The 22,801-nt window shown below is 43.3% G+C and overlaps 1 protein-coding gene across 5 annotated transcripts in view; it reads right to left on the reverse strand.

The window, feature by feature from the left end:
• ABCA1 (ATP binding cassette subfamily A member 1) overlaps positions 1–22,801 on the reverse strand; it is a 94,529-nt gene that overhangs the window by 56,303 nt on the left and 15,425 nt on the right. For all 5 annotated transcript variants that reach the window (XM_030470606.1, XM_030470608.1, XM_030470609.1 and 2 more), the window contains 4 exons: positions 21,109–21,259; positions 15,941–16,034; positions 11,926–12,067; positions 10,903–11,024 (listed from right to left, as the gene is read on the reverse strand). In XM_030470606.1, coding sequence (XP_030326466.1) covers positions 10,903–11,024; positions 11,926–12,067; positions 15,941–16,034; positions 21,109–21,174 — 424 coding nt within the window. In that variant the 5' untranslated portion in view covers positions 21,175–21,259. The remainder of the gene's footprint in view (positions 1–10,902; positions 11,025–11,925; positions 12,068–15,940; positions 16,035–21,108; positions 21,260–22,801) is intronic.

The following is a 22,801-nucleotide window of genomic DNA, read 5'->3' on the forward strand; positions in this document are numbered from 1 at the left end:
GGATGCAGAGCCCTTTTAAGCCAGCTGAGATCCCACCTCTAACCTGAATGGAAAGTGGCAGGAAACACAAGGCTCAAACCTCTCACTGTGTAGTGCTTTAACTCCCACATGCCATCAGAACCCCCTCCTGTATGACACACACAACAAACTCTGCATGAGAAAGCAGAGACACAAGGCACTGACACGAAAGTCACCGGCTGGTCACCCACCGCCTGCAGAGCTACTGTCTATGAAGAGGCACACCCAACCACCTCCCTAGGCTCAGTGTAACACCACAGGAGAGATATTCTCGTGTCTTCCCCTGCTGCAAGCCAAGTTCTGTTATCAGTACAGACAACTGTGAAATGCAGCTTGCTAATGGAAAAAAAAAAGAAAAAAAATTATTTTAACAGTGCAAAAAATGAAGCAGTTTTAAAGAAAACATCCTAAGTATCTTCACTGTATTGCTTTAAGAAGCAAATACCAAGCAGAGCTCCAAACTGCATAGCAGTTATAATTGGCTGAAAATTCTCCTGCTAATTTTCACAAAATAAGGGCAAACTGCAAAATTCTCGGCCTTCAAATTGGCTTGTTAGCCACAAAGATGACATAACTCAGGTATGACCAGATACGATACTTCATCACTGCAGCAAATTATTTTCAGGAGTGGTATACAGAACACATTCAGGGCTGGTACAGGCTATGGAGAAGGTCTGTAAAGGTCAAACCCAGCTCAGAGAAATTAAAGTGCTTCTGAAGAGGCAGAAAGTGTTTGCTGTTAAGACTGGATTTTGCCTGCACTAGGAACATTATGCCCTAGCTAATACACACATTTTAGATGTTTCAAAACATCAACTCAGACACAGTAAAATACAGTGAAAGAATTAATCAGCAGACGGACTGGAAAACAAATGCCATGGTCACATCCAGCCACATACCACTATTCTAACGGCAAACGCTGGTGGGAGCATACAAGGAATGACATTATAGTATTAAAAGCATGGAGCTAAGCAGAAATTTAAAGTATGAGCTGTGACCAAGAAAAACCCTATCCAGAATTCCTTGTACTTGAGCAAGTGACCTTAAATTCAGTGGAAATTCAAGTCACAGGAAAAAGCAGGGCTGGACATTTTAATCAAATGACCATTACTAACAGAAGGGTTTTCATGAGCTGGCTATGTGAGCTTGCATCTGGGAAACTGCTGGCCCAAACGCAAACAGGAAACACCTATATCAGAACCATTTCAAGCCCCAAAACAGAGCAGGCAGAATCATCCCAGCAGTACCATGCTACTCAAAACTTATCACAGCATCAGTTACTCAGTGTGAAAGGCTTCCCCCACAAAACTGGCATGGGTAATGATGTACCTAAAGCAAAATGACAGGCAGAGCTGCCCAGGACCAAAGCACCCTGACTCCTGTACTTATTTGTTTTGCCTTACACAGAAAGGTTGATGAGAAGAGAAGAACCCACCCCTCCCTTGGGTGTGAAGCCTCGCCCTGCCATGGCTCCCCTCCTCTCACTCGTCACAAATTCAGGGAACTTCACATCTGACTTATTTTAAAGTTTACCAAGATATCAAGTCTGCAGTCAGCAGATCAGAGTGGCTCTTGCTTTCCCTACATTCAGGAGGACCTTTCACTTCTGGATTTAGTGCCAAGTCCTAATGCCCTTAATCTAGCACACAAGAGCAGAAGCCACCTCCAGAACAAAGGGTCAAACCAATTCAAGAGTTTAGGGCAACCTTTGCAACCATTCACCCCTTCACTAGTATAAATCAGACTGTTGAGCAACAATACTTCAAAACAGTTAAAAAGAACTTTCCCAATCTTTGGGAAACACTGAAAAGCAGATGCTCAGTAGATAAGATTACCCAAACTCATGTAAAGTCCTGGGCAGAGATCACATCTCTTGTATCCTCAGTGTGACAGTATACTGCTGTTCACATTGGGATGCTCCCAACAGTCCCTGCTTTAATAGTTTGAGGAGCTCATCCTTCAGGTTGGTGTTCTTCTGGACTGTTGATATACTAACAATTCCTTCCATTCAGCACTGACGTAACTTGCTGGCTGAAAATACACCGTGGAGTACTTGCACCAATATTAGTATCTACTGCATTTTACAGAGGACAGAAACATTAGACATAGAAAACAGCAGTGTCTCTTGCTGCTTTAGGAACTTGGTCCTGTGTACCAGAGTCCCAAAGCAGTGCAAATAACCTGAAGAAAACTGAGCATGCACTGCTGGACTGGTCCTCTGCATTATATATGGATGCACTAGTGAAATTCTTTGTACTTTCTTCAGGTAGCAGCAAAAGAGAACAAGCAAAGGAAGGAAGGAGACTAGGTAGGTGAAGAAACTTGGGGCCTTAGAGGGCTACTCCATTGTGTTGATTTCTGATCTCTGGCTTTACAGCACACTTTCCCCCACCTGCTGGGCAGTGGGCAAGTATGTGAACGGAGCAGGGTAGTAGTATAGGCATGCAGGCGTAACTGACATCTGCTGACCACGTTGTGACACAGCTGTGCCTTTGCTATAAGGAAAGTTGTTGGGACAACACACTTCCATGTGTGGTTCTTTACATCTTGTCTCAAGTGGTAAAGCTGTTGGTAGGTTGGATTTTGTCCCTACTGTTCTGAAGTAGCATTTTGTTTGGTAGAAAACAAGCTGCTGCTTTCCTAAGCAGCCAGTTGGCAAAAGTCAGAACAAGCACTTAGAGTTGAGATATTGCTATATTTGCAGTAAGCTGTCTTTGTCCGATCAGCAAATCCCCTTCTGGCATACATGTATGCTCAGTCAACCTCAGATGTGGTCCTGTTATGTTTCAAATGCACTTGCTAAAATAGATGGAAAAACTACAAAGAAGGGACCCTCTGAAATGTAATAGTTCATGCTTATTAAGTTCTGGCTGGCTACAGTCATGTAAACCTGCCAGTGTCAAGCAAAAACGCATTTAAAGACTAACACAGGTAGTATTTGCCTCTGAAAAGGCAAGAAGAACAGAAGGGTTCAGGGAGGAGAAAAGAATAAAATAAAACAACAAAACGCACAGGAAAGGATCTTTATTTAAAATCCCTTAAAAGGGTCCTTTAATGCACCATCCTTAAAACAAAAACTAAATTAGAAAAGGAAGGAAACTGGCCATTTACAGAGGGTGTTTCACAGATAAGCCTGAAATCTCCTGCACATATAGCAGATCAGTGCTGCCCGGTCAGCATAAAAAAGCTAGGGTGAGATCTTCAGCTAATAAGTGAGCTGCATTCCACTGAATTTTCAAAGCTACACCAATTTTTCATGAACTGATGATTTTAGGCCACAGCATAAGCAATACGTAGTTTTAACAATCTCAGTTAATTTTTAACAGTTAACACGTAAAAATATAGGCCTGGGGTTTTTTTATTCTGCAGTTTTTCCATTTAATTTCAGTGGATTTTTCCAGAATTTTGGAAACAATAGCATATGCAAAGTATGATGTAAGCATGTAACCTGAACTAAAAATACATCTGAAACAAGACATGACCACTACCTGATAAAACATGGCAACACAAAAAAGAACCCTAGGGGTGGAGATGAAGAATGCTGCAGTTTGTTGAAGCTGCGAAGAATTGTAGCAACAGGTGGTAGAATATGTTGTCTGCTTTTAGCCAGAATCCTGGCATTAACACTCACTTATTTTGTGACCAAAAATATTTAAATAAAACAGCATCTGTTTCCCATGAAAAAGGCTGCCTACAAAAATTGAACTTTCATGGATTTTTAAAAAAGAAAAAAAAAAAAGGAATTTTGAATCAACATCAACAATATTTCAAAGCCATCACCTTTTATTGCACGCTGATTACACTGAAAACTGCCACATCCTACAGTGTTTCAGAATGAGGGCTCCAGTTCCTTGGCAGCCATTTGTTAATTTCTCAGGAATGTTGTAAAAATTAGGTAGTATTCATAATGCACAATGAAGATGAAAACATATTATTACTAGAGAAGGCTCCAGAGCTGAACACTAAGTTGTCAAAGCTGAATATTAACCTGAGAGATACAGGAGGTCAGATCCAAATTAGGCACTCCAGCTTTAGTACCAAGTCGGATGAAGGAGCGGACAGGGCTTTTTCCAACTGTGGCAATTTCATAACCACCAGTCCCATGAGAGCTCAGTCCCATGGAAATCCCCCAAGAAAGTTGAACTTTTCACCAGATGACAGCAGTACAGATTTCCTAGGGGACTGCTAACACCAAGCTCAATGTGAAAAGTCCCTATCCTGCTCTCAACCAGCCTCAGAATGTAGCTTAAATAAACCAAGTGCAATCTTCCACAAATCAGGCAATTTATTGAGAATGAGATTAGAAGTCACTGAGAACAAATCCAGAAATTGTGTCAGAGTGGAGAACAGAAAATAAATGCAAATTGGAGTTAACATTGAGCATAAGTTTTCACTAACAGAATGCTGGTATTAGCCAGCCGTACTGATCAGGTTGCACACAAAAAGGAGATAATAGGAGAGTGTAAAAGGTGTAATTGTTTACTTAACACTCTCAGTTTTATTTGCTGGTTCAAAATAGAAGTCAGCATTGACAGAACAGGCTAAAGAGTTTTAGGAGACTAAAGAAAGCACCCAGAAATTTTTAATACTGTTCTGCTTCTGCAGCAGATGCTAGTATTACTTATATAGTAACAAGTGCATGAAGTAATTCTTGTTTTCTTTACCACTGTGTCTTTATCTAGACAATTAACAGAAAGATAAGGATGATGCCTTTAAGGTACAGTGATTTGGTATCAGTTGGAATAGCTGTGCTGCTAATTGTAGATATGAGCACTGTTGGCTCCCCAGCATGCAGTCAAACCATTAGCTGGCACCAGGTCTTAAAGTAACCAAATTGCCAGTGCAGCCCTTCACCAGTGCAGTCCAATGTTGACAGGCTTGTGATTCTCCTCATGTTTTTTAAATAGGGTTCCTAGTCTTCTGTGATAGAATTCTCATAAATTCTTAACCTTCTGTCACCTTGTATAACACAGACACTACAGCAAGGCCAGATTTAACATAACACTGCATGGGGTTTTTTTCAATTCCACTTTCAAAGGGATTTCAGTCTTTCCCTCCCACATCCATACCTAAGATCCTAGCCGGCATAATTCTAAATCTCTCACTTCAAAAGCATCTCAGCAGAAAAAAAGTTCAGACCAAAACCAGGAACTAAAGCCCAGTTCTGCAGAATCAGAAGACACATTACAGGCACTCCAGATGCACATTACACCCTATCTGTTTACCCACTTCAACCTCTAAGCAAAGTCATGCAATAGCAATGCTATTACAGATAAAGAAACCTCTGAAAGTTCATGGACAGTCCCATGAGAAACAAGTATGATTCTCCTGGCAACAGATTTAATGCTGCAGCAGACCTTTATGACTAAACCTCTATCAACATCATTCTATTACTTCAATCTCACCTCTGGCTTTGAAGTATTAGGGAAAGCAGAAGTAGTCTCTACTGAAAGTGCTAAATATGCAAATATGTAATTCAGCAAATATCATACCACCTTACTAATAAAAGCAACACACAACCTGAGACCCACAGTAGACCCACAGTGTCATAAAAACTCTTCTCTACCCTTGCATATCTCTTGACTGTCAGCCTCCCAGTTTCAGTTTAGGACAATAAAAAATAATGGTCCCACTGGACTCCCACAGAGGCTTTGGCCACTATCTATAGTAAAAGACCTTCTAGGAATGTTTTGTAAAGATTTTTCCAGAAGATCTGCAGTCACCCGCACGACTTCCATTCACATACCAAAAAAAAAATCCTACCAAATCTAAAGACACTCAAGTCTGTGCCTATTCAGTGACCAAGTGATTTAAATAAAAATTCATTAGGCAAATGTAGAAAAACTGCCATGTCTACCTGAATCTCCTACCTGCCTGACCAACATGGCACACTACAAAACCCTTTGCACAATCCAAGTATCCAGTATGGGAGCTTGTTCTACTTGCTCCATCCCCGACAGATCGCATCTGACCAAATCAGAAGTCACACCAGGCTCCTCTTCTTGGCTGGATGCTTTGGGCTGGGAGGCAGCCACAGCCAGGAGCGCCATGGGGAGTTCTGCTGAGGGCTAACACAAAGTGCTGAAAACCACGAAGTAAAGCAGCCTTCCCACCCACCGCTACAAGTCAAGATCTCTCTACCAATACCACAAGGCAGAATTTTTGGCAACATTTTCCCGGCCTCAAGGAAGGGCAAGGACCTGCACGTCACTGTGGGGTGCTGCATCAGAGACCCCAGCCGTATATTTATGTGCAGCCATGCAATGGCAGGAATGCCACTCTGCCGTCCCTGCTGTCTGCAGGTGTTTCTGGGGGTGAAGGCCAAGTGTACGTGTGGTTTTGTTTGTCCTCATTCTGGCCTGGCTGGTTTTTGCTAGGATCCCTCTCCAGGCAAATCAGGGAGGAGGCCACCTTAATTAGGGAGAGGTAGGCAGGTATAAGAATCCATTTGAATGTTTAGCTTGAGGGTGTGGGGTCATTTTTGTTAGGAAGAAGATACTGAGGAGGGAGTCAGGTATCATCTTAACGTCATCTAGGTGAAACATCCTGTTTTCCTGAGCACCCTGATAATCACACAGCAGCACACATACCACCAGAAGGCCTCACCCAAGGCTGCTCTTCAGCCGAAGCCCTCCATCATCCTTTATGTGTTAAATAAAAGTAGCACTATTAGCATTGACCAGAGAGGCTGCAAACTCCTTCAGTCCCAACTTTTATCTGTACAGCAGGGTGCAACATCAGCAGAGAACATCAGAGTTTCTCCTAAACCACAAGCAATACTAATCCAGCAAACAACTGGGAAAAGCAGGACATGTGGAACAATAGCCTGAAAACTGATGCAATTTTAGGTGATGTTTGTTTTCCTCTGCCTATTTCATTGCTCCATTTTTGTTTAGTTGGATTGGTTTCAAGAAAAATAGAAACATGCCCTTTGGGATCACTGAAAACTAAGAGCAATGAAGTAAATACCAGCTAGACTGGCTGATATGTGCAACTGTTAGCAACAACCAAAGAAGGTGGTTTAATTTTAACCTGTTGATTTATTACCCCGTGGCACTGCAGAACAAAAAGTATTGGGGAGCCCTGTAGAGAAAAGGAAGAAAAATGGTGTGCCACAGCCAACAGCAAGCTGTATCTCCACCTTTCAAAACAGGAGGAAAGCTTATTTCTTGCAAACACTATCTCCTGCCAGAGTGGCATTGAGGCTGGTTGCAAATCCAGTGCCTGCAAGCAATGACCCAAACCTACTGCAGGTGGCAATCCCAGCAGCCATGTCATGGTCTTGGAAGTGCCGTCACCAAGGCCTTTGACTCTCTGTTCTGATTTGCACTCTGCCTTATCATGAGTGTTGAAGACCTTGGTGACATCGCTGGACAGAGATGTAACAAGTGTTGGGAAGGAGAGGGCACCTGGCACCTGCCTGCAAAATTGATTATGTTAAGGTATGTGTGTGCCTGCACGTAGGTTTCACTGCTCAGGGCTTGCTGAACGTGGCCACAGGACAGCAGCACCCATACAGCGTGATAGCTGCCTGTGCTGAACTCCCTCGCACCATTGGTTAGTACTTCATCCTGGACGGAAAACGTGCTACATGAAGCAACGGTGGGCTGTTCCCTACTGGTAACACATTCCTGTCTCTCGGCCAGGGAGCTGTTCTGGAGCTCAGAGCAGCAGAGAACAGGAGTCACTCCTTAAGCTCCTGGACAATCTTGTTAGGAGCAGCTACCTCCTATCTCATCAAAAGGTGACTGAGACATAAAGCCTGTTGGTATGAGTGCACAGCAATGCCTTAACAAACCTGAGTGTCCTAACTTGTTTTTAACTAAGACACTGACTCTCAGGCACCTGTGTAAGCACCCTGCCATCCTCCACAAGTCTTCCTTCCCCAGGGTTCGGCCTATGCCTAATTTCAAATCAAGCAATATTAACTGTTGCACCTTGAACACTGGTTTGTGAGGGTTGTTTTAAAGAAGCTTGAAATGAAAGGACTTTGGCAGATTCAAACATCTGAAATCAAATACAGATATGCATGCTCTGCATGACTAGCATTAGAACAAAATCTATACCACTGCTCCAATTTGTGTGCTAGTGGAAGATCATGTCCTGAAGCTTCTTTCAAAGCCAGGAGGCAGCCATGGGAAGCATATATGTGAGCAGGACATCACACCAGCCTGAGGGTATGAGGAAGCTGCAGAGACTCCACAAATAGGGAGCATAAAACATACAGGGAAACATGAGCTGCAAAGCTGCATCTCTCTGGACCACATGGCTTCAGGCCTAGGCCAGAGCTGGGACAGAGGTGGTATTACAAATGTTTCCAGTTATTAGCTCATAAGGTTATCAGCCTTCCTGCTAATTGGCAAAATACATGTATAAAGGCAGTGCTTTCGGATTTGGAGGTGTGCTTATATCTGACATCTACTCCTACTGTCATCTTACGTTTCCAGCCACTGGAGAAAATGCCCCTGAAAGGAAAGCATTTAAGCACCTCTCAGACCTCACTGTCCACAATAGCTGAAGGCTTGACCTGTAGTTCTTTTCTTCGCACAGGAATTAAGCACTTCTACGCACAAATACACAAGTACTTGTAAGAACAGAAGATGCTGCTTTATGCATGCTGCCAGAGAATGAATCAGCACCCAAGTAGTGGGCAGCAAGGACCCTCAAGATGGAGGCTTTATGTAAATGAGCATATCGCGAAAAGGACAAACAGGCTTTGTTTCCTATAAGCTTTACCAACAATGGGCACTCTGTCATTCTAATGGAGAGATTTGATTTTTTTTATTACACATTTGAAATGTTTTATTATACAAATACAATCTTTGATGACTGAGTCTGAGGCATATTTTTGCAGCCAGTCTGCTAGTCTTTATAGTATAGAGAAACATGAGCCTTCTGACTTTCAACTTGTACAACACTCTTTATGCAGGATGCTTCTCGGAATCACTCCTCCCCCTCAAACCTTCCCAGCAATGAGAGTTTCAGCTTATGGCTTTGATAAGTTTTCTTGTAAATACCCATGCCTGATGTTCACTGCACTTTTCAATACAAAACACCAGTATCTACTCTCTTTGGAAGAGTCCACTAGCAGATACTACTGCAGGCATGAAGTATAAAATCCAGTAACAAAAATATGTCATTCTGACAAACGAAGATCTCCATGAAAAAAGAGCATTAAACCTCTCTTTGGGAAATAGTAATCTTAGCTCACTTTGGCTGTGTCCATTATGCGTCCATTTCTGTGCAAACTGTTCGTTCTGCATGTGCTCCCCTTTAAACTCCTGCATATTTAGGTAAAAGCATGACGATGCCACTTAAACGAGGGGAACCCGGCACTACGGGTATTGAGCCCAGCAAGGAAGGGGGTAACTTATGTGTAAGTGAAAGTATAAGCTTATGCTCAAAAGTCAGTAGACCACAGTACCACCTGCAGATCTGATCACATCAGGATTCTGCACAGCTCTGAAGAGAAGAGAGAAAGGTTATATATCCAAGCCAAATCCCTTGCACAATTTGTGTCTGTGCATACAGCCAGTAAACATCTGCCAACCTGACACTAGCAATACAGATTATTTCAAAATGACCTGCAATGTACTGAGCAGCACAAGAAAGGATGTAAAAAACCTACTATCTCTGCTTTAAAAGCATGCTCAGGACACATCAGACATTAAACTATTCACATCACACCAGGTCAGATATTTTTCTTCCTGGAGCCTGCCTAAGCCATGCCCAAATGAAGAGAGCTCGGAAGAGCTCTCACAACTGCAAAGCCAGGGACAGCTTTCACAAAATGCTAAAGTGCCACTACATTCAAAGAACTCCATGTGCCTGGATAGAGACTCCACGTGCCTGGATAGAGACTGTAGGTGAAGACACTTAATGGCTGTGTTCCCACCTCTATTTCTCTGGTGTACTTCTTTCTAAACCATTACTTTCCATCATTTCCAGTGGACACATGCAGCACTAACACAGCAGCCAAGAGAAATAAGCTTTCAGAGAAGAGTACCCCAAAAAAAATCTAACAAGTTGCCATGTCAGAGAGACCCAGCAATAACATGAGAACTGCCACTTTTCCTGAGACTTGGCAGAGCTGCTTCATGTCCCAGCTCTGCTGCAAGCTTCCTGAGTGATCTCACCCTAGCCACTTATTCATCTGCACGAGACAGAAAGGCACACCAGACCTTCCCGCGCACGCTAAAACTGGGAGGATTCTTATTTCTTATGGCAAGTGGAGCTGTGCAAGCCCCAAAGACAAAATATTTTCTTCTGGACCCTGCCATTCAAAAGCCTGCCAGACCATAGCAGAGATTGAAGCATTCTACACCAAACAGTCATACAGAAACAAAAGGAAAAAAAAAAAAAAAAAAGAAATAGAGACTTAATTCTCTGATAATTATCAGCTCTGAGTTTGTAAACTGGAGCCAATATCAGCTCTTCCGTATCTGTGTTCTTCCAGGACACTTCTCTCTGGAGCTCAGGGGGTAGAGCACTACATTGTAACTATATTGCACTGGCTACTTCACTGACAAAATAGCAAAATAACTAGTGTTTTCCAAAAAGACCCGCTGCTTGGACTCCTTTGAGAAAGGCAGCATTTTAACTGACTTCAGTAGGCTGAAGATGGTAATTTCACATCCAAAAGAGCTGCTATTCTTGGCATTACAGACCGTCCCTCTTCTCTTCTGCTGAAGAAGCTAAAGGGCACACAAAGCTCTGGCACAAGAGAGGCTTAAGGTACTTCTGCAGCACTGGAAAGGTTTTTGTGAGTTGTAAATTCTAACCATGCATGTTCCCATTGCGGTACATTTCAGAAGTTTACACACATGCAGAATTAACCAGAACATAAATGCCAGATGTAGGTGTCTCCTTCTACCATGCCATTACCTGTGCCAGAGGAATTTCCCAACTTGCGCAATTTTCCCAGGACCTTCTGGACATCCCGTATGCTCGTATCCTGTTGGCTGTACAAAAGTAACCTCTTGGCATCTGAGAACAGGCGGGAAACACTGGTGACGGGAAAACACAAAAACAACCAGCAGTCATCAGCTCGGTGAACCAGCATCCATAGATACAGTTTCACATCCCAATTCCAAACTGCAGTCCCTTTCAGTTATGTCACTGCCCTCTCCAGTACAATAAGCCCTTTCTTCAGTTACCACCCCAAGACAATGAAAGGAGCCCAGTAAGTGATGGCTGCTAATGCAAGGTCAAACAAAGTTACATCGGGAAAACCTCCATGCATTTGAAAGCATTTACTTAAGATGGGGATGGAGGGGTCCTCCTTCTGCCTGTAAACTGCTTCCTCTTAGAAGCACAGTAATTTAAGTATGTCCTTGCTCCTTTCAGATGCTCCTACAAGTTGCAGACACATTTTACTCTGCATTAAGCCTAGCTGGCCTAGAGCAGTATGAGTGCGGCAAGCAAGGCAGGGTGTAAGGAAGCTGCCCATAAATTGAGCTTTCTGAAACACATTAGCCAGCAATAAGTGACAAATGTCAGGGAGTATCCCCCTGACTTGCTTTTTAACAGCCTCACTCTACACTGTCCATCTCAGAGGTTCATTAATCAAGGAAAGAGGCCCTCTGAAAAAATAGCTTGTGTCTTGCCTTTTTATGGGCCAAATTGTAAGCAACTGATAAGAGAATGGACTTACTGCTTACATAGAGGTAAGACAGAGCTTTTCATTCACCAAGAGCTTCAACTGCTTGGACTCAGGGACACTGCACACATACCCTAGCCCCCTGCTAAGCCCCCCTGAACTTGGTAGCGAGCTTGGTACCTCAGTGGCAACAGGAACAGCAAAACCCTTGATTGTGTAAGGTTACACAGCTAGCTGGCGACTTCCAATTATTCCTTCTCTACGTGTTCCTCCAAGAACAGAGGTGAGGAAAAAGCAGGCAGACTCACATGGAGGCATTGAAGTTCCCAACGATACCAGGGGATTCCCCAGGAGTCGGGTAGCGGAAGCAAGGGTTGTTGGCATTGCAGATGATCCCCTGTATCCATGGCAAGGTTCCTGCTGAAGGCATGGCTTTGTTTGGGAAGTGACCTAGGACAGAAACACAAGAGTTAGCAGACAGAAACACAAGATACAAGCCACTACTGCACAGCATTGCATTTGAGAGGCAGTGCTAATCCTGTGCTGGTTACTGCCCCAAATTGCTTATGAGAGAGCTGAACAGCCAACACTAAGAAGGGCTGAGCTCATGTTAAGCTCCCCACACTCTTCTAGCCTCCTCCACTGAAAAACTACACTTTGTTAAGCCTGTAGGAGAAGCTCTTTGCTAGTGTCACCTTTGCAGCAATGGTTTTGGCCACACTGACAGGGATATAGTACTTTTTGCTGAGGGATGCCCAACAGTAGGCAACTCCAAAGCCTGGCAGTGGTGAGCACATGCACACATCCTTTCCAACCTGCTGTGCTCCTCCAGATTTGCATGCTTAACTAACACAAGGATTTGGCTTGAGGCCACTTGGACAACCCGCGGTCAGGGTTTGGGTTCTGAATACACCTAATATTCCTATTCAGTCCTTTTGGTTTTCAAAATCAGCTCACCTCAATTGCACATACTGTAAACACCAAGCAAAGGCTCAGTGATTGTGTGGTGGGTGCCTACATTTGTTCCCCTAAGCATGTCATTGCTGTCCCATACCAGCTTGATTTCCAGTCAGTATTAAAACTTCAGAGTTCCTAAAACATTTAGGCATCTGCCTGACATATTTCAAACCTTTATGCTGAAGTCTAACTCTTGCTGCTGAAGACGTACTTACATCATAGCCCAGAGTTTATGTCCTGTTTATGTTCTGCATTCCAGTCAAGAGTTAAAGCAGTAACAAACTACTTGTGGCAGATCTCCACCAGTACGCCACTTGGGCACTCCTGAATCCCCTAACCTCCAGCAATGGGGGAAGAAAGGCTTCCCTTGCACCTTATACAAGCTGTTAGGCTGCTTTCTGCAAATGGACTCAGTTCTTCACCCCCACAAAAGGGAGGGGAGCAGAGGAAAGTTATGCCCCTTCCTCACTATCTCTCACAGCTACTCAAAGCAGTTGCTCAAGGCTTTGACCAAGAGATGCACATTCCCTCCTCTGGTGCCCACCTTGTCCTCACAGCGTGCCTGCAATCAAACGTCAGGGCTGGCTCCCTACCTCCACAGCCACAATGGACATACCAAAGCCACAGGAGGAAGAGAGGTCAAAGCTGCCGAATTACAGCAAGGTTGGTTAATATAGAAGGCTGAAGGAAGACAGGGAGCTTATCAAGCCTCCAATGGAGAACGCCAAAAACTCTGTCCAGGAGAAAGGTGAAGGAACCAAAGGTTCATTGTTTCCAGTACCCACGGGACTGTTTGTTCTTAAGTTCTCTGTTTAAAATAGAAAAGCTATTTACCTGAGCTCTCTGGCTGTTGTTTCATTTCGCTTTCTTATTCTTCTTGGCTGAGGGGCTTTGGGGTAGGGAGAAGAGGGAAAATGCTACGACTTGCAGATTCTTTTTGTAACATTTCCAAGAGAATCACCTTCTCTTTACTTCATGTCTTTTATTTTACATGGTGAAGAACTCAAACTATTAAAAGCAATGTGAAAGAAGAGCACACATGAAGAATTCACGGTAGCTTTTTACATACAGTGATGCATGTAACAGCAGTTTCTGGAGGAGGAAAGCAGGAATCTGCCAGTTTTAAGTAAGATTACTGTTAACAGATTACAGAAAACAGTGTAACAGCACACCATTTTCAGTAACATTGCTGCAAACATCTGGCTTTTTGGAGGAGACTGAAGTCACTTTTTGTCAGATTTATTTCCCCCAAATGAAGTGCATTTTGAATGCTTTAAACAGTCACAGGAACAGAAAAGTCAATCTGTACAGAACACAAGTCAGCAATCTTGCGCAATAGCAATCTAAGATTGCAAGACTGCAAGATCTAGACTGCACTAGGCCAAGCTGCTAGAAATAAAAAGCCCTGACTGGAAACTTTGCCCATAGAAACAGCCCAATCCTTGGGCTCCTCAAACAAGAGAAGAGAACTGAAAAAAAATAGGATAGGATAGGAATAGGAAAAAACTTTCCTATTTGTTGAAAAGGACTATACCATTAAAATACTGAGGCTATCTGGAGGCTACAAAGCACTTGCATGCAGCTCTGTTACTGCTATCATCAGGCATTTACCTGCAACTGGTTTCATAACAGCATACAACACTGCCATGACAGATAACATTCCTGTCTCCCTTAAGGCATCCACAGGGTTGCCACACAGTTCAGCATGAACTCAAGGTTTCTCTCTTTCTACCTCTGCTCACAGTTTAGCAAAAAAATGTTCCACTATACAACACATCTGTATCTGTCAGCATATAAATGAGTGTTCAGTGAAACCAACGCAGACCTAAATGAAATTTAGTTACATTTTCTCAGAAGCTTTTTGAAAAATTGAGAGGAGTTATCCATTAAAAAAAGTGAGTTACAAAGTTACAAGATGCCCTACACTCAGCAGTTCCTAATGTCGTAATAGGGAAAAGGCAGACAAAACCATTTTCAGTCAACATAAATGGGAAGGGAAAAGGGCTGCAGGTGACTCAAAACTCTGCACCAGGGTGCCAGAGCAAAGGATTACTAGGAGGCTAATGACTAACAAGCCCAATTTAAACAGCTCTACAAAAAGGCAGCTCTTGCTAGGTTTGACTTTATATACAGCACTGCGACATCTAAAACAAATAACCATTGAGGCTGCTAGTTATTTATACCAGCTGAGTAAACTGCTTATTACTTCTCTCGCTTCAATTCAGCTCCATATTACAGGTGTCTCTCCTAATACCACCATAACATTCAGTCAGAAAAGGCAACTTAAATGTCATGCAGCAAAGCATGAGATTTAATTTAGGGAAGCTTCAATTACACTGCCAAGCACTGTAGAAAGTGAGTTAGGCAGTACATGGACCAGCAGTGTCCAAAGTGTAATGGGAAACTGTGCACATTAACACTTCAGCTTTGAAAGGATCCTTGATAGCCTAGCAAGCAGCATAAAATGCCCCAGCCATCACAAAGAGCCACAGGGTAAGTGCTGCAAGAGCCAGTTCTTTACCTATTTTAAGGATGAAACACTTCAGGATGTCCTCCAAAATCAGGTTATGCTGACCCTTAAACCTTCCTTGCAGTAATCAGGCAAAGGAAAGATAAAGAAATAGCTCTTCCACAGTCAGCTAATTGCAGTATGAGGCTGTCATCAACCACAGTAAGATGTAGCATGTTGCTAATAAACAAGTCACACTTCCTGAATGAAGTGGCAACCATCACAGAGGCCTAAAGATCATTATTTGCAGAGCAAGAATAAAAACTTTGCTTGAAAGAAAAGCAGAAATGTACCCATTTTAAAAGGTAAAGAAAAAAGTAGAATAGCCTTTCCCCACAAATGTATGACTGCTGAATCTACTGAATACAGAATTGACAGTATAATAGTTAGAAAGAATGGAATTGCTCTTGTGCTCTTTAATGTGTTACATTAACACACATTACTGCCTGAAAATGAGATTGCTTTCTTACAGATCTGAACACTGCTTTCTTTTTATGCTAAGTCACATACAGGTCAACAATGAGAAGTAAGACTGGGTTCTATGCTGGTTTTACAGATTTGCCACAGTTCTACAGCAAATTCGCAGCTAATACATCATATATGGGGGGGGGGGGGGGGGGGGGGAGAAATGTCAAGAAAAACATCCACAATGTGTATAATTTGGAGCAAGATTAACATGTCAGAACACACTGCAGTCCCCAAGGTAGAAGGAAAGGAACCATTAAAACTTCTCTAGAGATTTCTGACTGAAGTATGTAACCACTGCCCCTGTTCTTTGTTTCTTGCCAGCTATATTATTACCTTTTAACTACTAAACCACCACCATTCTGGGTACAGCTGCTGTGTTTGGTACTTACATTCATGCTGCTCGTAGGGCGGATATGAAAGTCTTACAGAGATCAAGATGAAGAAGATAAACAGAGGCCAGGCAACCTCAATCAGCAGCTGGAACTGGAAGCAACAAAGAAAATATTAAGACATCATATTCAAAATACAGGACAGAAGAGAGTTTCCAGGACAATCCGCTTGTAAGCCAGGACAGTTGTGCAAGTACTGCCTCATTTCAGGTTGCCTATGCATTCCACGACCAAGAAGTTTGTTCCTCCAGCTTCAGAGGATAATCTGCAAAGAATTACAGACTTTTCTCATTGATATGTGCCAGTTATGGGACTAAACTGGATGTGCTTAAGGGCTATTTCTGGCTTTTTGTAGTTCTTTTTGTTCCCTGACTGAAAGAAACCTTCTTGTGAATCTTCCAAAACTGAGCTGGATTTTTGGCCTCATATTTTAGAAGTAGTGGGAAGGAATTGCATCCCATTCTCACAGTAAACCATGTAGCTTCTACACCCTTTCTGTGCCTACATATCAGGCACAGAAATTGTGCCAGTGCACAGCTATGCCAAATATTTCCATTTCAGTGCTGCACAAGTACACTGGTATCAGGAAAGCAGAGCTTCTAAAATTAAGCTCATACTTAGTTTCTGTTTTGTTTTAGTACACATGTGTTCCCAAAGATAGGCACTCGCTGGTCCAGGGTACCTACAGATAGGTAGTGAGTGTCAGATAAAGACAAAGAACTCAAGTTATTTAGAGGGACAAGACACGAATGTAAGAAAGGTCTGCTATTAAATGGAGAGCATTTCTTCGGACAGGAAATTGAAGCACAAAAAAATTCACTGAGATGTGCTGCATCCCACAGAAGCATGCGGAGAAAGCAACAATTCAGCCTAGAGCTTCTGAGACACAAGCTGAGGTTTCCCAGGCTTGAGCTTCATCAGCCATACCCCTCCATTCCCACTCCAGAAAAGCTGCCTAAACATACATTTTAGGTAAGCCATGAGACAAGGGAAATGTAAAGCTTTTTATGCTGCTACTTGTTATGTTTTTCCTCCTTTGGGAGAAGGAAACCAGAGTGTTCTCTCAGTTGAGTAAAGAGAAATCTTTTCCCCTTCTTCCCTGAAAAACCCCATCTTCTCTAATATGATGTCTACATCATTCTTATTACAAGCCGAATAGTCAGGATAAGACCTGCACACCAATGGGATAGAGAATCCCTGCAAACATGTTTTCCCATGTTACACCATTAACAGCTAAAATTAAGCTCTTGACACTCAGCCCAAGACACTCCATGCAAACTTTGAGATGAGACTTCTAGGTCACTGTCGTACCTCAAAATAATCTCATGCTGTAATAACAGCGCATTAAATCAAATTAAAGCAAATGCCACTTGATCCATCTAAGATAGCTCTTCACAGACACCCTTAATGGCTGACATCAAACCAATAGCAACTCCATCTGGAAGACATAAGAATTGAGCATCAGACTCTCCAAGGCACATCTGGTAACAGTGCCAGGCTCTGCAGGACGAGTCTGGGGTACTGTTTCCCACCCGTTATTTTTCATGCACATACTGTATGACTACTGGATAAGATACACTAAAAAAGATGCCAGGCAGATGTCTCAGTATCTTTGGTTTCGGTTTGTACAATAAACAATGTAGTGGCAGCACACACATAGCCATTAACAGTCACAGCCTGCTTCCTCCTGCATTAAACAGTGGTCTGGTTCCCAGAGGTCAGATGCTTAGAGCTGGGGCACTGACAACTTGTATATTCCTTCCCTTTTCAGGATCCCCTCGCAGCTGCTGCCAGGATGGCATAGCAGAGCTCTTCTTCCTCCTGACAGAAAGGTGGCTCTGAAACCAGGACAAGTCATTCTCTCTTCCAGCATCAATGGCCATGCTTTGGCATACATCACAGCCCTCTGCCACTCTGACCGTAGGCAAGGAGCATGCAACTGCTACTACACTGTTTGTTTGGGAAGAGCGGCATCAGCTGAGCTTGTGGAGGCTTCTCAGGGTACTCAAGTTAGCCTCTCACAGTCCTGCTACTGCTACAGAACCAGTGAGAAAATGCTGCCCTTGAGATCATGCCCTGGCTTGCTCAGAGAAGTATCTGCCCCAGTGACACCACACTGGGGTGGGCAGTAGTGTCCAAACAATGCTGTTGTTGAAGGGCTAGCCTGGCCAACTGCACACATAGCTCCTCAAAGAGAAGCTCCTCAAAAGCATGCCTGATTATGGTTAATTACACAATCATGAAGGTAACCACATGCAGGCTACATGCACAACGCCATATACCTCTGCACACATATGTCTAACTTCAGATTGACAGTCTCAAGGGAAGACAGAGAAAGGAGGGATGCAGCTTGGACTGATTGAGTTACACCTTTACAGCTGAAGACTTGCTGTTTCATGGCAGCCATTGAAATGCCCTTAGTGAGAGAGAGCTGGCAACTACTGTACCAGAGTTTTGCACAGGGTCAAGCTCAGTGTGTCAGTAGCATTTCAATAGGTTGGACTCCCTGGCTAGCCTCTGGTGCTGTTCAACAAAAACTGAATTCTCTTGCTCTGCTCCTAAAGGTCAGTATGTTCCTTCCCTAACACTTCCTGACCTTCCTGTGACAGCATTTTTCATCCACTGTGGCCTTTGCAGAGGAAGAAAGACAGAGATACTGAAGGGGACATGTCTCACTCAGGTTCATACTTACGTAGACACTGAAAAATCAAGTCTCCTTTCATGCTGCAACTGCTAGACCAGCCGGGTAAAAGATAGTGAAATAACCTTCAAATCTCCAACCCCTCTGCCACTCCTGCTCCATCTGGAGTTGGAAGAACATCCTATTTGCACTGGGCAGGTGAATCCAGAGGCAGTACTCAGCCAAGAACGAACTGCTCCTAATTTTACTGAGGCTAGTCCCTGAAGCATGCCAAATTTATGCCAGCTGGCTGATGACACAGGATACCATTAAATATTGAGATCTACACTGTGTCAACAGGAAATCTGTTGAGCAAGAACTAACCGAACGATCACCCTGTCTCACTGTCAACCACTCTCTTTACCTTTGTGGTCCAGTTTCAATGCAGGGACTACCAGCAGCTGCCCAGTTTCTCTATGCAAGTTCGAGGCATCTCCTCATTCACAAGACAGCAGGGAGAAAGAAGTGTTTTTACACAGTGAACCCCACACATGATTTTCTTTCTTCCTCCCCTTTGTAAGCTCCTTCCCCCACACTCCAGTGCTGTTGGAAGTTGTCCAGTACAAAGTAACACTTTGAATTGCACATGTCAGGGTGAGCTTTGAACCCCAGCTTTCGCAATGCAGCCCAAACTCACAGCAGCCAAGGCAGAGGGTTCAGTGGGAAGCAAAGGCTAGCCCACACCTCTTGTGGGAAGAAGGCTAAGGATCAAACTATTTCTGGGCCACCTCTTCAGTAAGTACAAATGGGACAGAGCCATCACCAGCACACCCAGCTCAAGGACAACGGTTCTCCTAAAAGTAAAAGCAACAGCTAAAACTGTTCAGCCATGATAACAGTGTGGTGAGATCTTCTGCTACTTTTCTGCCAGTTTCTGTTAAATGGGGCTCCCCTCCTGATACCTTCAGGTAAAGTGCAAATGGAAACCACTAATGAGAAAAACCCTACAAATACAGGAACCCCACAAAACCAAGCAATGTCTTAGGCCTTCATTGTGAATGGACTGATAATACCAGTGTGAAACAAGAGACTATGAGCAGTTTCTAGTTCCACCTCTTTGGGCTACTTCATGGGAGACTGATACAGAAGCTGCCAGAAAGTACCAAGAAATAGCTGAGAAGATCCAAGATCATGACAAAACTACAAGCAGGAAGGCCTTTTTCACTGACACACGCTTAGCCTATTGCTAATATCTATCCCATAGATATTACTGCCATCACTGGCAGCTCTGTAACCACAGAGGCATACAGGAAAAATCAAAGATGCCATGAGCCTTCTCTGTCTGGTTTTATTTAAGAATGGGCTAATTCGAGCTCTGAGTTCACTGGACCCAAGTCCTATGAAAACAAGCCTCAGTCAGACACCTGAGCAAAGACTTCAGGGACTGTCTCCATCTCCAGTGGTGAATATGATAGCCTCCCCTCCCTTGTGACTCCAAGCTTCTAAAACAACCCAGCCCCAACCAGCTGGCAAGCACCCTGACATTTGCAGGGTTGAGAAAGCTTATCGGAGAGACCACTTTCCACTCACCACCTCAGCAACTCATGTTCCCTTCACATTCCCTACTCATACCACCTCAAGGTCAGATCTAACAGGACAGATCCTCTGTAGAGGCCCATTGTACAGGACATGCCCTTGTCCAACACAGTTATCCCCTAAATCCCTGGAGGACAAATAGCACATTTTTTCCTGGCTTTTAGCTGCCTGCAGGAGTTACTGCATTCTGTGAGGTCTCATTAATGCAAAGGCAGACAAATTTTAAGAACAGCATACTGGATTCAGGCTCTTGTGCCTTTGTCCACGCTGAAAAACTCTGATTGCATATTGTCTAACAGGTACATTCCCACACCACTAACAGATGGTGAGGCTAGCACTTAAACTAATCAGAATGCACCTTGGTAGAAAAACATCAATTGTCTGAATTTGTCTTAACGCCAATGTAACATGTCTCATGCCAGTTCCTTAAAGTATACCTCCTGCGGTAAAGTTACACAACGGGCTTGGGTTTCTCTCCCTGATTGAAAATGCCTGCTATTGCCTCCACCACTTCTGTCATTAGGAAATGGCACAATTATGTTGTTGTTGCAGCTTACAGCAGTCAAAAGCTTTTAGACTGGAGCGCACATCCCAGCAGTCTGGCAATGCCTCACCTGCAGAGCAGAGCAGGTCATAGCACAGGTTTTCATTTAACATCTTCCTTGCCGCACATGGCGGTGATACACTCTCTGCCATGGTCTGACATGAGCATTTCATTATTCCGACACTTTCTCATGCTGGGATTCAGGACAGAAGTCTTGAACACCTTCAAACCCCTGGTTTCTGTCCACCCACCACTCTTCAATTTGATTTGGGTCTTTCCAAAGACAGATCAGTTGTTCTGCCAGGGACCACTAGAGATAAAACATCAAGATACAGGATGTTTCCCTGTAGCTACAAGGCTACAACTTAGCCCTCAAAAAGAAAAAAAAATGCTTTGGCTGATACTTACAGTCTGTCGTCTTCTGTAGGTGAAGTTCTTCCATAGCAGCAATCCCAGCTGCGTCCAGAAAGCCATCTTCTGTCAGCAAAGCCTAGGAGCTCCCTCCTGTTGTGCAGCAGCAGTGGCAGAACACAGCAGAGATGATGTGGCTGGGCATTAACTAGGGGAAAAAAGAAAAGCAAAAAGAAAAAAAAAAGGAGTTGAAAGGGAAAAGCTGTATCAGCCAGACCAGAAAAGGCACCACTGCTTTCCTACCCGATGCATTCCAGCCAAGTCTCATGGGCCTCAGTTAAGATCAGACTTAGACTCACTGTCTCTTACCTCAGAGCTCCAAGGCACAAAAGAATGCCATACCTGTCGGACAACAATTTGTTTCCTTCCTGCCCAAAAATTCCAAGAGCAAGAAGAAGGAAAAATAAATCATAGGCTTTGAAAGCTGACTTAGAGACTCTTCCTGAAGGAGGCTGAACCATACAATTCAACCCTTTTTGGTTTTCCTTTCAGCTTCTTTCCATATTTACTTTTATAATGGTGAAAAGCCTGATGCCAAATTAGGAAAGCCTTTGTTTTGAAGTCCAGTTAACACTGCCACTTGCAGGAGAAAGTGCTATGCACTTAACAGGCAAAGGAGAAACATCCATTTCCTTGAAGGTAAGTGACTAAGAATGGCCCTGCAGCCGTTCATATTTGGATAAAGTGAATGGAAAATTGCTGTTGAATCAGTGTTCAGGTTTTGTAATCACCTGGCTTCCAACACTGTTGTCAATTGGGTGCCTTCAGTACGCACCTTGTGAGAGTATGAGAAAGTATAAAGGGTCAAAAACCACATTCATTATTTTCGTGGCTATTAATAATATCATTACATAGGCTTGGGTACACACAGACTTCCAGGAAGATTCAGTCAAATGGAAGCTTCCTGTGTATTAGTTAAGCATCATTAAACCTTTTTACCAGAATTAGTTTGGCATAGATTAATTTACCTTTGAGTTTAAGGCCACTTCAGATTAAGAGTAATTTCATCCTGAGTAGGTGTCCACACAGGAATTTAGTTAACCCACATCAAATTATCTGATTAACGTACTTGAACACACTCTGCTGACAGGCTCAGTGTTAACAGGACAGCTAGCAGCCGATCCAAACACACAGTGAGACAACCATTCCCTCCAACATCTGTTAAACTGGGAACACACATGCTTTTGATTCTACTGTCCCACATACCAGTACCCTAGCCCTATTCAGATTCAGAGTTGCATGCCTGAATGCAAACTGCATTGAAAATGTTCCCAAAATCCGTAATTGTGCTAGGAACATAAGACTTGCCCAGGAAATGCTCTGACCAGTCTTACGCTGGAGTAAGACTACACAATAAATGGCAATTCTGGCTGTGAGCTTTAAGTTAATGAACACTTGTGGCTTTTAAGTCTCTCCCAAAAGTAAATGACATTAATACAATGACTTGCAGACTAAAAACTTGTCACTAACAATATAAGTCTGTGCAACAAAAAAAAGTTTCCCTAACATGACTAACAAAAACAATTAAACCCATTACACCAAGTTCTACAGATAATTACACTGTAGTATCATAACAGCACAACAATGCTTCTTAATGCCAGTACAGGGAAGCAAAGAACAATAACAGACACCTACAAAACCCTACAGATTGAACCTCATGTCAGCATGCAGGCAGCTGAGTGTACAGTCA

This window comes from Strigops habroptila, chromosome Z (genome assembly GCF_004027225.2).
Source record: "Strigops habroptila isolate Jane chromosome Z, bStrHab1.2.pri, whole genome shotgun sequence".
Lineage (NCBI taxonomy): Eukaryota > Metazoa > Chordata > Aves > Psittaciformes > Psittacidae > Strigops > Strigops habroptila.